The 17,606-nt window shown below is 42.5% G+C and overlaps 1 protein-coding gene across 1 annotated transcript in view; it reads right to left on the bottom strand.

The window, feature by feature from the left end:
- SMG6 (SMG6 nonsense mediated mRNA decay factor) overlaps positions 1-17,606 on the bottom strand; it is a 507,574-nt gene that overhangs the window by 402,645 nt on the left and 87,323 nt on the right. Inside the window, 1 exon segment of the mRNA XM_073616608.1 lies at positions 8,633-8,694. Coding sequence (XP_073472709.1) covers positions 8,633-8,694 — 62 coding nt within the window.

Here is a 17,606-nt window from a genome sequence, read left to right as displayed (position 1 = left end):
CGATGCGGCATCGATGCATGCGACCCGAAAAATCGATGTCTGGCCCCGCCCCCTCCCGGGAGAGCGCTCCGTACGTAAAGCTGTTACTAGTGTGTGTATTTTCCGCTCATGTGACTCTCGGCCGCGCCTCCCTCCTCTGAGTCCCCTGATTTCAGCCCCGCCCACTGACTGGAGCTATCAGGTCAGAAGAGAGGCGGGCGGGGCTGACATCAGGAGAGACGTGAGAGGAGGGAGGCGCGGCCGAGAGTCACATGAGCGGAAAATACACACACTAGTAAAAGCTTTACGTACGGAGCGCTCTCCCGGGAGAATTCCCTGCTCAGGAAAGATGTGACAACCGGCGGAACACCGGCGGCTGGAGTGGAGATCGGGGGGAGATGGTGAGCAGGCAGATCGCCCTGCTCATTACAGGTTGCCACCAGCACCGGCGGAGCAGCATGTAAGTACAGAGGGGGAGGGGGGGCGCTGTGACACAAGTCCATATCATACAATTGTCTTCTATGTGCATTCATCACACCACAACTCTGCATTATTGTCCCCAGTCTGTGACCATCTCCTGTGCCATGTCCCCAGTCTGTGACCATCTCCTGTGCCATGTCCCCAGTCTGTGACCAACTCCTGTGCCATGTCCCCAGTCTGTGACCATCTCCTGTGCCATGTCCCCAGTCTGTGACCATCTCCTGTGCCATGTCCCCAGTCTGTGACCAACTCCTGTGCCATGTCCCCAGTCTGTGACCAACTCCTGTGCCATGTCCCCAGTCTGTGACCAACTCCTGTGCCATGTCCCCAGTCTGTGACCAACTCCTGTGCCATGTCCCCAGTCTGTGACCATCTCCTGTAGCATGTCCGCAGTCTCTGATCATCTCCTGTAGCATGTCCGCAGTCTCTGACCATCTCCTGTAGCATGTCCGCAGTCTCTGATCATCTCCTGTAGCATGTCCGCAGTCTCTGATCATCTCCTGTAGCATGTCCGCAGTCTCTGATCATCTCCTGTAGCATGTCCGCAGTCTCTGATCATCTCCTGTAGCATGTCCGCAGTCTCTGATCATCTCCTGTAGCATGTCTGCAGTCTCTGACCATCTCCTGTAGCATGTCCGCAGTCTCTGATCATCTCCTGTAGCATGTCCGCAGTCTCTGATCATCTCCTGTAGCATGTCCGCAGTCTCTGATCATCTCCTGTAGCATGTCCGCAGTCTCTGATCATCTCCTATAGCATGTCCGCAGTCTCTGATCATCTCCTGTAGCATGTCCGCAGTCTCTGACCATCTCCTGTAGCATGTCCGCAGTCTCTGACCATCTCCTGTAGCATGTCCGCAGTCTCTGATCATCTCCTGTAGCATGTCTGCAGTCTCTGATCATCTCCTGTAGTCATTTGGGGGCAGTCTGGAGCTCCTCTTTAAGTTGTCTGCACTGTTTACACTTTGCTACATGCAAAGAGTGTTGTCTTTTTTTTAAGAACAGATAAAATTTAAAAAATGGAGTTCTTCTGACTACTTAAATTTTTTGGATGAAAACCGCGCGCAGTAATCGTGATGCATCGTTAATCGTGGACCTGATAATCGTAATCGAATCGAATCGTGAGGCCAGTGAAGATGCGCACCCCTAGTGTCCAGACAGACAGTTGATTATAAAAGGGTTGTTTTTAAAGAAAACCCCTCCCATTTCATGTTGTCAGCAATAGCACCACATGGAAGGGAAAATTATTTCTTTACACAAGAAAGGTGAAGGCTGCAAGAAGATCAGCAAAGCTTTACTTATCAGTCAGAATACTGTAGCAAAAGTGATAGAAAAATTTAACAAAGATGAAACTGCAACCATCTCAGAGACGTCCAGACCATCCAAGGAAGTTAGCACCTCGACAGGAGCGTCTTCTGATGAGAAGGGTTGAAGAAAATGGCCATGCAAGTTAGCTAAAGTAGTAAAAAGCCAAACTGGGGTGATTGTTTCCTGTGACACAATACGGGGTACACTGCAGAGGAATGGCATGCATGGGTGTCATTCACGAAGGAATCCCCTCCTAAAGCCCATGCACAAAAAAGTCTGCCTAGAATTTGCCAGGGCCCATTCTGAAAAATTTGATTACTGGGACTCTACTCTGGAGTGATGAGATCAAGGTAAAGGTTTTTGGAACAGATTCAAAACTGCATGGGGTTGCAAAGGTGAGGAGTACAAAGAAAAATGCATGGTGCCTAGAGTGAAACATGGTGGAGGCAGTGTGCTTCTGTGGGGCTGCATGAGTACTGCTGGTGTCGGAGAGCTGCATTTCATTGCTGGTATCATGAATTCACAGGATGTACTGCTCTATATTGAAAGGGAAGAAGCTACCATCACTCCAAGTCCTTGGTCGTCATTCACTTTTCCAAAGTGACAATGGTCAAAAATACACATCCAAGACTACTGTTGCATTTCTGAAGAACAGACCAAGTAGGTCTCCTGATCTAAACCCAATAGGGGAACACCTACCTATGGGGAATTCTGAAGAGACAAGATGAGCATCACTCTCCATCCAGCCTCTAAAAGAGGTTGTTCTTGAAGAATGGAATAAAAAAAAAAAAAAAGATGGATACTAGATGTAGTAATTTTGCATCAACTAATTTGAGTAAAACTGAAGACTTTGTAATCCAAGTTATATTACTAACCTTACTTTCATGTAAAAGAGCTAAACAAACATTCTATAAGATTCAGTTTTGTCAGAATCTTGGAAATTGTTGTTGCGTTCACTGAAATATTGAATACATTTTTTATTTTAATTTTTTTAAAAAGGGATGTACTCATTCATGCTGAGCACTGTAATATATATGTGTGTGTGTGTGTGTAAAAATTATAAAAATGCAACACTTTTGTGTTTGCCCCTATTTATCATGATCTGAACGCAAAGATCTAGGACTTTTTCTATGTACACAAAAGGCCTATTTCTCTGAAATATTGTTCACGAATCTGCCTAAATCTGTGTTAGTGAGCACTTCTGCATTGCCGAGATAATCCATCCACCTCCCAAGTGTGGCATATCAAGATGCTGATTAGACAGCATGATTATTTGACAGGTGTGCCTTAGGCTGGCCACAATAAAAGGCCACTGTAAAATGTGCAGTTTTATCACACGGCACAATCCCACAGATGTTGCAAGTTTTGAGGAATGTGCAATTGGCATGCTGACTGCAGGAATGTCCACCAGAGCTGTTGCCCTTAAATTGAATGTTCATTTCTCTACCATAAACCGTCTCCAAAGGCGTTTCAGAGCATTTGGCAGTACATCCAACCAGCCTCAATGTGTAACCACACCAGCATCTTCACCTCCAAGATCGTCAGACCAGCCACCCAGACAGCTGCTGCAACAAATCATTTTCATAACCAAAGAATTTCTGCACAAACTCTCAGAAACGGCCTCAGGGAAGCTCATCTGCTTGCGCGTCGTCCTCATCAGGGTCTCGACCTGACTGAAGTTCGCCGTCGTAACCAACTTGAGTGGGCAACCGCTCACATTCGATGGTGTCTGACACTTTGGAGAGGTGTTCTCTTCACGGATGAATCCCAGTTTTCACTGTACAGAGCAGATGGCAGACAGCGTTTATGGCGTCATGTGGGTGAGCGGTTTGCTGATGTTAACGTTGTGGATCAAGTAGCCCATGGTGGTGGTGAGCTTATGGTATAGGCAGGCATATGCTATGGACAACGAACACAGGTGCATTTTATTGATGGCATTTTGAATGCACAGAGATACCATGACGAGATCCTGAGGCCCATTGTTGTGCCATTCATCCACAACAATCACATGTTGCAGCATGATAATGCATGGCCCCATGTTTCAAGGATCTGTACACAATTCCTGGAAGCTGAAAACATCCCAATTCTTGCATGGCCAGCATACTCACCGGATATGTCACTCATTGAGCATGTTTGGGATGTTCTGGATTGGTGTATAAGACAGCGTGTTCCAGTTCCTGCCAAAATCCAGCAACTTCGCACAGCCGTTGAAGAGGAATGGACCAACTTTTTCCACATTTTGTTATGTTATAGCCTTATTCCAAAATGGATTAAATTAATTAATTTTCCTCAAAATTCTACAAACAATACCCGATAATGACAATGTGAAAGAAGTTTAAAGGAATTCTTTGCATATTAAAAAAGAAAAAAAAAAATCACATGTACATAAGTATGCACAGCCTTTGCTCAATACATTGTTGAAGCACCTTTGAGACCAATTACAGCCTCAAGTCTTTTTGAGTATGATGCTACAAGCTTGGCACACCATTTTTTGGGCAGTTTCTCCCATTCTTCTTTGCAGAAGCTCTCAAGCTCCATTGGGTTGGATGGAGAGAGTCGGTGCACAGCTATTTTCACATCTCTCCAGAGATCTTGAATCAGGTTTAAGTCTGGGCTCTGACTGGGCCACTCAAGGTTATTCACGGATTTGTCCCATAGCCACACCTTTGTTATCTTGGCTGTGTGCTTAGGGTCGTTTCCCTGAACCTTCACCCCTAGTCTGAGGTCCGGAGCACTCTGGAGCAGGTTTTCATCAAGAATGTTTCTGTACATTGCTGCACTTATCTTTCCCTCAATCCTGACTAGTCTCACAGGTCCTGCTGCTGAAAAACATCCCCACAGCATGATGCTGCCACCACCATGCTTCACTGTAGGGATGGTATTAGCCAGGCGATGAGCGGTGCCTGGTTTCCTCCAGACATGACGGTTGCCATTCAGGCCAAAGAGTTCAATCTTTGTTTCATTAGACCAGAAAATGCTTTTATGGTCCGAGAATCCATCAGGTTCCTTTTGGCAAACTCTAGGAGGCTGTCATGTGCCTTTTACTTTTAAGACAGCTTACCAATCTAATATGTAGTAGCTGCATTAGTTCTCTTTAGGCTTTTTGTCCTTTGTTTTCACCGAGTGATCTGGCCGGTAACACCTCCTGTATTAGCGTGCCCCCATTTTGAATGAATGAGCACAGGGGCATCCTTGGACAGCAGCACTGTTAATCCAAGGGGAGGGTAGTGTTAGATGTACTAGCAGACTTAGATTCATCATCAAATTGAAGCCAAACTCCGACTAACACTTTATAAACAGTAAAAGCAACATTTTTTTTTCTTTTTGGGATAAAGGATATACATAAAATGGTAACCATCATAAGCACCCCCCTGACAGTGGTAAATAATTTGTCTAGACCCTTTAACTGCTACATCTGCAGAACAACTTATTCTTTTGAAAAACACCACACTTACTGGCCAGACCACCAGGTGAAATAAAAGGAAATAAAAACCTAAAAAAGAAAAACAAATGCAGCCACACATACAAATAAATAAGCTGCAATATAATAAATATTGCTTTTATGTTTAAAAACACTTTAAAATGATGCTGGACTGTAAATAAAAGGTCCAAGCTTCACCTTTCACAATGCGCATACCCTTTAAGGTGTCTTCAGGAATTGGGATTTAACCACTTCAGCCCCGGAAGATTTGGCTGCTGAATGCCCGGGTCATTTTTTGCGATTCGGCACTGCGTCGCTTTAACTGACAATTGCACAGCCGTGGGACATTGTACATAAACAAAATTGACGTCCTTTTTTCCCCACAAATAGAGCTTTCTTTTGGTAGTATTTGATCGTCTCTGCGGTTTTTATTTTTTATGCTATAAACAAAAAAAAGAGTGACTTTTTGCTATAATCAATATCCCTTTTTTTTTTTTTTAAAAAAGGCGCATTTTTTCCTCAGTTTAGGCTGATATGTATTCTTCTACATATTTTTTTTAAAAAAAAATAAATAAATAAATAAATATTGCAAAAAGCGTATATTGATTGTTTTGTGCAAAGTTATTGTGTCTACAAAATAGGGGATAGATTATAGCATTTTTATTTTTTTTTTACTAGTAATGGCGGCGATCTGCGATTTTTATCGTGACTGCTGCATTATGGTGGACACATCAGACAATTTTGCCACATTTTTGGGACCATTGGCATTTATACAGCGATCAGTGCTATAAAAATGCATTGATTACTGTAAAAATGTCACTGGCAGTGAAGGGGTTAACACTAGGGGGCGATCAAGGTGTTAATTGTGTTCCCTGGGAGGTGATTCTAATTGAAGGGGGAGGGGACTGACTAGAGGAAGTGACGGATCGTGGTTCCTAGCTAATAGGAACACACGATCTGTCACTCCTCTCAGAACAAAACACGGATTTGTGCGTTTACACACACACTTCCGTGTTCTGTCCCTGGTGCCCGCGATCGCTCGTGGCCGGCGGTCGTCGCCATGAGCATCAGCACCCCCGCAGTGCGTGCGCCAACGTATAGCTACGACAGTTCACGGGATCGTGCCGACCTGCCTCCGTAAATTGACGGCGGCTGGTCGGCAAGCGTTTAAAGCGATGGACCATAGCCGTGGACCTGTATAGCACCCTGCTGTTGACTCAACACACTGCACCAAGGGTCAAGGTGAGCACCCATGCAGGATCCAATGCCCAAAGAAATAGAGGCCACCCCCGCAGCATGCAGTCTGGGTACGGCTCCCAAGCTTTTCCAAGGTTGTGCCAATCTGGATATACGACTTATGGGCTGGCATTAGAAGATCATGAGGGCTTGATTGAAGAATTAGCAAAAAAAGAAGAAAAAATAAAAAAGGAAAAAAAATAAAACTAGGTTAAACCCAGGGTGATTTTCTCCATGAGAAAAAAGGGTCTATTGCCTTCAGACACTACCACAAAACTGAAGACCCTTGAAGTGGGGTAGGGTTAGAGGGTGTGTCCTCTAAAGCTTTGCCAGTGTCTGATCACCTGAAGGTACACACCTATTATCAATGGTGTATGCATATTCTTCCTGTGTCCTGTACTGTATGATTTATGCTGGCCATGAGAGCAAACGATAGTGCCATCATGAAATGACAAATAAACTGTTCAGTGGACATAAATGAATCAATTTTTTGTTTGTTGGGAAACACATTAGCCTTTCAATTTATTTTTTGGCAGAAAATTTCCAAACTTTTCCTTCGTTTTTTCAGCTCAAAAAGGTCAAAACGATTATCGATTTTGTGCCCATTAACTGGCCGAAAATCGAGCGGTCTAAATGAATGAATCTTGGCCAATATCTCATAGCGTATGACCAGCATAAGATAACATTTATTAGCAACTTTGCAATATATTTTCATTATGTATGGTCAATTAAAGGAAAGCAAGCGAGCATAATATTGGGTATATGATAATTTTTAAGATTTCCTTTATTTTAATTTCCAATATCTGAACTACAATCAAAGTGGCCTACTGAGCTATCTCAGCGTATATAACGGTGAACCCTTGCAACACGTGAGGTGCAAAGGAATTTATGAGGAAACCCTTAACACAAGACATCTAGGCAAGTAAACATATGTGTGGGGTGTTGTATCTCTTAAAGTGGATGTAAACCCAATGTCATCCTTTCTAAACTACTGCCATAGGGGTTATCTATAAGGATATACATGCCTCCTGCATGTATCTTTACCTGTCAAATGTCTCCCCTCTGTCTGTTATTAGACCCGAAAAACTGCAGATTCTGTGGGTGGGTCTGCTGTCTGGAGCTCGGTGGGTGGAGTCGTGATGTCAGTAGACTCCCCGCCCACCTTTACACTCCTTGTCAATATGCATTTTCTCCTGTGTATTTCTTACACTGAACTTCTGCTATGACCTCTAACATCCAGTGAAAAGACAGGAAAGTAACCACATGACTTCAGCATGCCAAATCATGCATGAGGTGTGGAACAGCCAATCCTTGCAGAGCTACTGAAGAAAGGAGAGGGGGAGGGAATTAAAAAATACTGCATGTCTTAGGGTGTCACTCACAGCAAGGGGGAGTATTTGACAAAGTTTTTCTCAGTTTGTCAAGATTTTTCTCACTGAACAATAAAAGAGAATTGCTCAGAGATAGATTAACTCTGTGTGGCAAGACTGGGCTCAAATGATAGGAAATCTTATACTCTACGGTATGATATTAAAAAAAAAAATTTAAAAAAAATAAATAAAAAAAATTGGGTTTACATCTACTTTAAAGCCAGGTGTTTTCAGTCAGGTTTTAAATGACGTATCAGGTAGCTCTCTCCCAGAAGTGTTGGCTGAAGGGCGGCTCCTTGCTTGAGTAAGGGCTGGGTGTCCAAAAAACAGGACGTATAAAGTCCAGATTCAAATTTTATTTAGACTCTTCCTCCTCCTTGCATAACCAGTACCTAAAACATGATAATCTAGATAGAATACTAATGTCAAAGGCATCAGTTGGGGCAGTACTTTCAGGTGATAACTCGTGAGCACATGGATTTTCCCACAATCAGCCCACACACCAGTTATCCTTGCATGACAGACTTGCATATAATTGCTTTTTAAAAAGCAGTGTCTTGTGCCATAGCCTTCGAAATGGGACAGAGAACCATGTGCTATGAATTAGATCTGTATGTTCATGGAAATACTCAAGTCATTTTTAATAGGGGTGGGGATTTGAGGATCTACAACACAAGATCCCCAGGCCCAGCTGAGAACATCATTCAATGAGGATGTCAAGGGAGTAGTGAGGGCACTTCACCCACTGCGCCCTCAGCCATAAACACAGCTTGGCTGAGAAGTTCACATTCCAGAGAGATGCATAATGTCGGAAAATAAAAGACAGATCCAGCACACTTACCCAATCCTGGTGAAGAGCTTCCCCTGGGCATGCAGGAAGCTGAGCAGGAAGCGTTTGTTCAGCTGCATGGGAAAGAAAAAAAAAAAAAAATGAGAAAAGAGAAACAATAAAACCTTCGACATTCTGGGAAAGGAGTGGAGTCCCGGGTGCTGAAATAACCTGGCCTGGGGATGTGGGGGCGAATAGCTGGAGATGGGAAATGAATGACATGCCCTAAATCTCACACACATGCTGGGATGGGCACATGCCATTCTAAGGAGCAGAGCTCAAGCTGATTCTGAAACAAGCCCTCTGCTGGATGTTTTGTGAATGAAAAGTTAGTGACCATCATTCATAAAATACAAAACATGCAACTATCTGGATTTAAAAAAGGCAGACAAGCTGCTTGTTCTGTCCACACAAGTGAAGCACTGAATACACGTTAACTAGTGCAGTTGTATTTTCATCGAATACGTGACAAGGTAATCATAATATTGGAAAAAAGCAGGCATCTTCAATTTAATCAGATTCATCATAGAGATGCCTTTCAAGGAAACATATTTGCATTTATCGTCTATGACGCATTTATAAATGTGTGGCTTAAAGCGAGGCAGGAAAAGAAACTATTACATCAGATAAAACAACTTACAACTTGTTATAAATGCATATTTCCACTGAACTGAATATATCAAGTTTTCTGATAATGGACAGAAAGCAGGGCAGCAAATTACACTTTTTGCAAAGAGCTTAAAGTGGTTGTAAAGAAATTAGTGTTTTTTTTTTTTTGTTTTGTTTTTAAACACCTATAGAATTGCACAGAGCGGCCAAGATCCTCCTCTTCTCGGGTCCCCCACAGGCGCTCCTGCTGTCTTGCTGGTGCCCCCCCTCCTAAGTCGGAAGCAGACTCCCATGGAGGCACTCGTGTGGGCTTGCTCCCGAGCCCTGCTGCTGTATCCATTGACACAGGCACCAGAACTTGGCTCTGCCCTTTATTCCCTCGTCACTAGAGTTGATTCACAGGAGCGGAAGCCAATGGCTCCCTCTGCCATCGATCTGCCCAGGGAGGAGGGACAAAGTCAGAAGAGCCACAGCTCTCATGCACAGTGCTGGATCACAATATGGTCCAGGCAAGTATAAGGGTGGTGAGGGGGAGAGCGTGACACAGGTGGTTTATTTTACCTTAATGCATAGAATGCTTTACGGGGGAAAAAAAAAACCCTGAGGCTTTAAAAACAACTTTAAACTCTTGGTGCTGGCCGCATGCAAATATGCAGCCTCTCAGTGCCTGGTCTTTGCCTGCCGAGGGGGGCTGCATATTTGCATGCCTTGTTGTCAATAGAGCTGTGCTGAGAGCACGCACTCCCGACACAGTTACCGACGCCTAACCAAAAGCTCCTAATCGCTACTTGCGATTGGGAGTTTTTGGATCACGTGACCGCTGTGACAGCCAATCGCAGTAGTCACATGCTCTTAAGCCCCCATCCCGCCTCCCTGCTTCAAACCTCTTAAAGGGGCATGAGGCGCCGATGTGAAGAGATTAATTCTTGCTTAGATGATTTTTGACTGTACAGGCTATGGCGTATCCACTTTACACAAATGAAAACATTGAACTTTTAATATCCAGAAAGGATCATCATAGAGCTGTAATCCATAACTCTGCCTTGACAAATAAGGTTTTAAGAACAGAAGAAGGAAAAAAAAAAAAAAAAGTTTTTAGTACAGCAGTTACAAAATTTCCTCTTAACATGACAGAAATCTTCTGAAGCACAGGCATTAGATTTGCATATTAATACAAATCCGGCACTACACAGACATAGTATTTACATCTGCACATGTATCACACAGTAATTTTACAGCCATGACATCTGACCAAAGCATTGAAGTTCACAATTCAAAATTCATGAGCAAGGGAACACACCTTAACCAATGAAAAGCCTATCCATGACCAAGTCAAGCAGGCTCAGACCCAGGGTATCCAACCATGGGCCCCAAAAATTCATATTTACAGGGGCATCCCCTATGCTGATATATGAACCTGTCCAGCTGGAGAGTTTCAGCCCTGCACTGCACCCACTCCTTGAGGGAGGGAGATTCAGCAGATTTCTAACACCATAGTGTAACTCTATGGGCTTGAAAAAGAGCTTCTCTAGTAAGAGCCAGTAATTGGAAATCTTATATGCCCAAAAGGCAGGGTTTAGGGTCAAGTGGGAAAGAAGTCTGAAACATGACATTCATTGTGTTAATTACTCCCACCCAGTATAAATGCAATATGGGACATCGCCAAATTAAATGGATCACGTATCCGTGGTCCCTAGGAGCACTTACTACAGGTAGGGGTGTCCAATATGCACATTTTGTACAGCTTAGCCAGGGTAAAATATACTCTCAGGAGTATATATAATAGCATAAGTCTTTGTGCCACATTTACACCCCTTTCTCACTGGGGTGTTTTTCAGGCACTTTGGGGCTAAAAATAGCATATGTAAAGTGCCTAAAAAATTCCTCCCCTGCAGTCCCAGTGTGCGATGTGCTGGCAAGCAGCATCTTTACGGTGGTGGAGGAGCGGTGTATACACCACTCCTGCCCATTGAAATGAATGGGCACCTCTGCGGAAGCAACTGCAAAGCGCTTCAGCAGCGGCGCTACAGGGGCGCCTTTAACCCTTTATTCGGCCACTAGCGGAGGTTAAAAGCGCCTCGCTAGCGGCTGAATAGCGCCGCTAAAACTAGTGGCATTTTACCGTCAACGCCCGCCTCGGCGTGAAAGCAGCCTAATGGAGCTTTGGGGTATTGCTTGGAGAGCTTCCTCCCACTGGTCCTCCGCCTCCCACCAAAACAAATGAAAAGTAGTGTTTTGTTTTTTTTCAAATCAACATCAGGGACAGTAGTTCCATTGAGTGAAAATCGTCCTGTGTGATGGTGACTGCTGTCTTTGTTGAAATCTTCATACCTCTTCCCCCTCAACAACTCCACTGCTGTGATCTTCTGGTGCTGCAGGGGTTAATACGAGCCACTGGACCTGTCACAGGTACCTTCAAAAGTGTTGACTATACCATCCCCAGTGCAGATTCAAAAAATATACAGTATACGTTTCCAACCATGTGTAAAAATTAGGCTTTCTATAGAATGATTTTAGGCAAAGCATTAAATGTCTTATTTTAATATTTAATATTTATTTTTCCCTATGCACTGTAAATAATACCTAGGTATTATACAGAACAAGCACAATTTAGGCAGAATGCCTAGTGGGGAACATGTAGTAATCGTGTGAAATATTATGCTTTCACAGTTTGACGTCTCATTTTTTCGCCATTCTATAGATTGCCTATTTTCACACATTGATTGTAACATATTTAACTAATTACTTAAAAAAAAGGCAATCTATAGAATGGCGAAAATGGGACGTCAAGGTATGAAAGCATTTCATTTTGAAATATCAGTCTTTTTATTTAGCAATTAAATAGGTTTCCATCAATGTGTGAAAACTGGGCAAACACAAATAATAGGACAAAAAGGGATCCAGAAGTATGATAATGTGATTAGAGCACTGAAATAGTAAACCATACATTAACCTCTAGTCTAGACCCCTTCATTACCATGGCATTTTTCAATTTTTCAGCGCTGTGATAGTGTAAATGACAATTACTCCACCATGCAAAACTGCACCCAAATTTAGTTTTTTTCAGAGCTCTCTATACTGGCTACCCAAGTGTGTTTTCTGAAGTACTGTTTTCTAAAAAGGCACACTAGAAATAGATATCCACCTCCCCACCACTGTTTCATTTTAAATACTGCAGTGAATTAAAGACCACCTCCAACTGGAACTTGTGCTGGATAGAGTGGGGAAGGTTGAGAGTCAGTATTGGGTTTGATTGTTATCCTCGTGGTAGATATTCTCACACATTACATCTTGTGACACCAAGAAAGAAAAAGGGGGGGGGGGGGGGAGAGGGTGTCAGCACTAGAGAGGGGAATAAAAAAAAAAAAACACACACGAGGCTCTAAAGTTTCCTGCCATTTGCCTCTCCAGTGGAGAGATTTCCCATTAATTTCTGTCTATGTGACACACTGCCCTCAGATGGAAATGAGGAAATATCCCCATTTGGAACATAGTCAGCAATAAAAGCCTGACAATGGTTTATTAACCCTTCACCACTTTGTCAAAAACTAAAAAAAAAAAAAAAAAAAAAAAAAAAAAAATGTATTCTCTTTCTTGAAAAGAAACAATTATTTCCCAAACATAAATGTAATATTATAGAACAAATATTTTTCAAGTGCATTGTATGACTCACATGACACTAGTGCTCTACAGGTATTATTAAACGGTAATTGTCCTGTGCTCTAAAGATTTTTTGCACTGATAGCATATCTAGGTAACAAAGGGCTAAGATGAATAATTATCTAACAAACTGGATATACACGGTGTTATAGCCATCATTACTAATCTCAGTGGTTAAGGAATGAATGTGTAGGTAGTAGCATGTTGCAATCAATGGTAATCTAAAGGATAGCGAAGAACCAAAAGGGCAGAAAGGGGTGAAGGCAATGTGTCCCAACATATATACCAGTATGGGCATTTAATTAAATGCAAACAAAAATTATACAAATATGATAGAGCTACTACGCATATGTTACATTTTATATATTTGGATTGTGTTCTTTAACCCCCACCCCCCTGAAAAATGTGGACCGAGTCAATCTATATATAGCCAAAAAAAAAAAAAAAAATTAAAAAAAAAGATATAAATCCGGTAAAGATTATTTTGCAAGAAATTCTCAGATCTATGCTATCAAAGCATTTACAAGAGAAACAGTGAACTGGAAGGAGGGGGGGGGGTTAAAAACAGAAATCAAATTTGCCAATGCCATGACGCACGCTCTGGGTACCATAGAAGATGACAGCTATTCCCCAGCCACGCCTGCATTGTGACACCTGCACAATCCTGAATGTGCGCTGAAGGCACCAAATAAGGGAAGGATCGCGCGTAGCAGCCCCAGGAAGAAATTGTGTCTTAAGATGAAATTTCAATACTTGAGTTTTGGACGTAAATTTCAGCATCTGCTCTTTCTCAAACCTGAGTCTGTTCTAAGCCTCAAGCACGGAGAGTAAAAGGAAGAGAAGCAGCCGAGATGTGAGAATCCCTGGGAATCCAGGATACATCCAGCAGAGACAGACATAACAGTGGACAGGAGGGAGGGAGGTGTGAGATTAAATTTGGGACATTCATTTTTATTTTATTTTTTTAAATGAGCATTTGTAGTGATGTAGAAAACAATATGCTTCAAAAAGTAGGTAGAGAAAGTAGGCATTTATTTTCTTCAACCAAATCATGGTGCTTTAGCATAATCTGAAATGGGGGGGGGTATATATAACATACATATACACATATATACACACACACACACCATCATTTTTTTGGCCATACTTCTCATGTGGATCGCAAAAGTACACTAAGTACTTTTGACTCAGATTCAGCTGATGGCAGGCTAAAGTCTACTGTTGGTTGATGTCACAGAGCTGGTCCAGGCTTTGGAAGGTCCCGACCATATTGGTCAGAATTCCCCCAAATGTCTGACCGGCAGTGAGCTCAGCCTCTCAGCACACTGCTGAAACCCTGAGTCCCCTCCACAGTCCAGTGCTCCAGTGAGCTCTGGTGGGGTAGAGCAAAAAGCCAGCAACTGAGTCACCAGTCTCTGTTCAGCGTAGACCGATAACTGAGCGATCAGCAGTCATGTGATTGCTCAGTTCTCTGTCTCAGAACCGGCAGGGGACAGCTGCAGCATTGGACCAATGCATCCACAGGTTAGTATTGTAGGTTTGTTTTTTGTAATCCTTTACTTCTTTTAATTGGATTTCAAAAAAGGTGTTCTGAATCTCTTCAGATCTGTCGTTTTCATTTTTATTGCTGGTGATCCTTTCAAGGTGGTTCTTGTTTAGGCATTCCCTGGATGACAACAGTCTACTAACTGGGCTTCTTGCATTGTCACACATTATTAACCTGCGCAGTGCTTTACGTTAGAGCAAACAGTACAGTTACAATACAATTCAATAGAGAAGAAATCAGAGGGCCCTGCTCGTTAGAGCTTACAATCTAAAAGTTGCTCCCTGAAGGACACTACAAGAAGAATAAAACATTGCAAAGGCAATCCATAGTTATATCTATTAGGCACCCAGTAGAGAGAGTGTGTATGATACTGGAGCGAGTGCATGTAGACACAAAGCGGATTTAGATCTACTTTAAAGCAACCGTCATGTAAAATTAAACTGGCCTCTAACCTCTTAAAAAAATAAAAAACATGGAATCCACTTTTCATAAGTTGCCAATGCCAACATGTGTTGTTAATCATTACTGATATGTCAATTTGACGGAATAACTCCTAAACTCAAAAATTTTAAAGTAAAAAATTGATAGTGATGGAACAAAGATGTCCCAAAGGAGCAAAAGGAAGGCTCAATCACGGAATATCTATTTGAAAAAATTGCTTTATTAAAGTTACAAATGTAAACCCCCCAGAACACCCAGCAATAAAAACACATACAGCAAAAATGACATCACAATATGGCCCATATTGTGACATCATTTTTGCTGTATGTGTTTTTATTGCTGGGTGTTCTGGGGAGGTTTACATTTGTAACTTTAATAAAGGGCTCTCACCACTCTGGGATGATGACTGCAATGGCCATTGTACAAGGAGCCCATTCCCTTCTGTGGTCAACCTACAGATAAATGTTACCATAGAGCATGGTCACTTGTGCGAAACGCGTTGACACAGGCAGCACCATCTCCACCCCACCCTCCACCATGCGTTCCAGCAAGTGTGGGAGATAACATTGTAGCGCCACTTCCACTTGGCTAAAAGCTGCTCGGCTGTTATACCGGAGGAGCGGGAGGGGACAATACAGTTTTCGGCGATCTGAATACTTTGAAGTGCAAAGGAGGGATCGGGGGTCTTTTAGACCCCCCGATCCCTCCATAAAGAGTACCTGTCACCACCTATTACTGTCACAAGGAGGGATGTTTACATTCCTTGTGACAGCAATAAAAGTTAAAAAAAAAAAAAAAAAAAAAAATTTTAAACACAATTTATAAGTATAAAAATAAATAAAATAAATAAAAAAAAAAATTTTAAAGCGCCCCCGTCCCCGCGAGCTCGCGCAGCGAAGAAAACGCATACGTAAGTCGCGCCCACATATGTAAACGGTGTTCAAATCACACATGTGAGATATCGCCGTGATCGTCAGAGCGAGAGCAATAATTCTAGCCCTAGACCTCCTCTGTAACTCTAACCTGGTAACCGTAAAAAAAATTTAAAGCGTCGCCTATGGAAATTCATAGGTACCGTACGAGTGCGTGCAATTATAAAGGGTGACATGTTTGGTATCTATTTACTCGGCGTAACATCATCTTTCACATTATACAAAAAAATTGGGGTAACTTTACTGTTTGGATTTTTAAAATTCATGAAAGTGTCCCTTTTCCAAAAATTTGCGTTTAAAACACCGCTGCACAAATACCGTGTGATATAAACTATTGCAACAATCTCCATTTTATTCTCTAGATTCTCTGCTAAAAAAATATATATAATGTTTGGGAACTTTAGGTAATTTTCTAGCAAAAAAATACAGATTTTAACTTGTAAACACCAAATTTCAAAAATAGGCTTAGTCATGAAAGGGTTAATATAACTGCACATATCATCACACCTACTTGATAGATCCAGGTGAATTACACCTGGTTTTCTGGAGGACAGATTGGGGTTTCACTTGATGGGAAATGCTATATATGATATATACAGTGGGTATAGAAAAAGAATCATCCCCCATATGACTTTCACTCCCTTGTTATCTATCTCCTTGACTATTGCAACTCCCTTCTCATTGGCCTACTTCTCCATAGGCGAGCTCCTCTTCAGTCTGTCATGAATGCTGCTGCCAGACTTATCCACCTTACCAATCGTTCAGTATCTGCCAACCCTCCCCGCCAATCCCTACGCTTCTAATCGCCAACGAATTAAAGTCAAAATATTAGCCACAACATACAAAACCATACACAACTCTGCCCGGAGCTACATTACCAATCTTGTCTCCAAATATCACCCAAACTGTCCTCTACGTTCTTCTCAAGACCTCCTACTCTCAAGCTCCCTCGTCTCCTCCTCCCATGCACGTCTTCAGGATTTCTCCGGAGCCTCTTCCATCTTCTGGAACTCGCTACCTCAACCTGTCCGGCTATTTTCTACTCTAGCTGCCTTCAGGCAGTCCCTGAAAACGCATCTCTTCAGGGAAGCCTATCGCACCGCCAACTAATCTTTTACCACTTACATCAGCTCATGCCCCACAATCGCAACCTTTTGTAGCACCTGCCCCATCCTATTAGATTGTAAGCTCTTCTGAGCCGGACCCTTCTAATCCTCTTGTATTTTATTGTATTGTAACTGTATTGTCTCCCTTTTATATTGTAAAAGTGCTGCGTAAACTGTTGGCGCTATATAAATTCTATATAATAATAAAAATATTAATAAATAATAATAACCGATGAGCTGTGGTCATATTGATTAGCTCAGCATAGAGAGCTTTCCTGGAGCATTTCAGTCCCTAGTAGTGCAACTGAAGCATATAATCAACAATGGGTGACAAGGCACAGTAAAAAGATCTCCAGGATAAAGTTGTGGACAGGCACAAGTCAGAAGATGGATACAATATCAAAGGCTGTATCAATGCCTAGAAGCACAAGTGAAGTCTATTAAGAAGTGGAAGGCATTTGGTCCAACACAGAACCCTCCCTGAATCAGGATGTCGCTCCAAAAAGAGCCAGGAGGAAACTGGTCAGAGAGGCTACCAAAGGCCTACAGCAACTCTGAAGCAGTTACAGGAATGACAAAGAGTGCTTATTGTGTGCATGTGACTACATCACAAATTCTCCACAAATGTGACTTGTATGGGAGGGTTGCAAGAAAAAAAGCCACTCCTCAAGAAAGGACACATGCAGTCACAA

The sequence above is a fragment of the Aquarana catesbeiana genome, linkage group LG02, assembly GCF_042186555.1.
Source record: "Aquarana catesbeiana isolate 2022-GZ linkage group LG02, ASM4218655v1, whole genome shotgun sequence".
In the NCBI taxonomy this organism is placed as follows: domain Eukaryota; kingdom Metazoa; phylum Chordata; class Amphibia; order Anura; family Ranidae; genus Aquarana; species Aquarana catesbeiana.
Note: the sequence above shows the minus strand (reverse complement) of the source record. Positions and strands in the feature narration are given on the sequence as shown.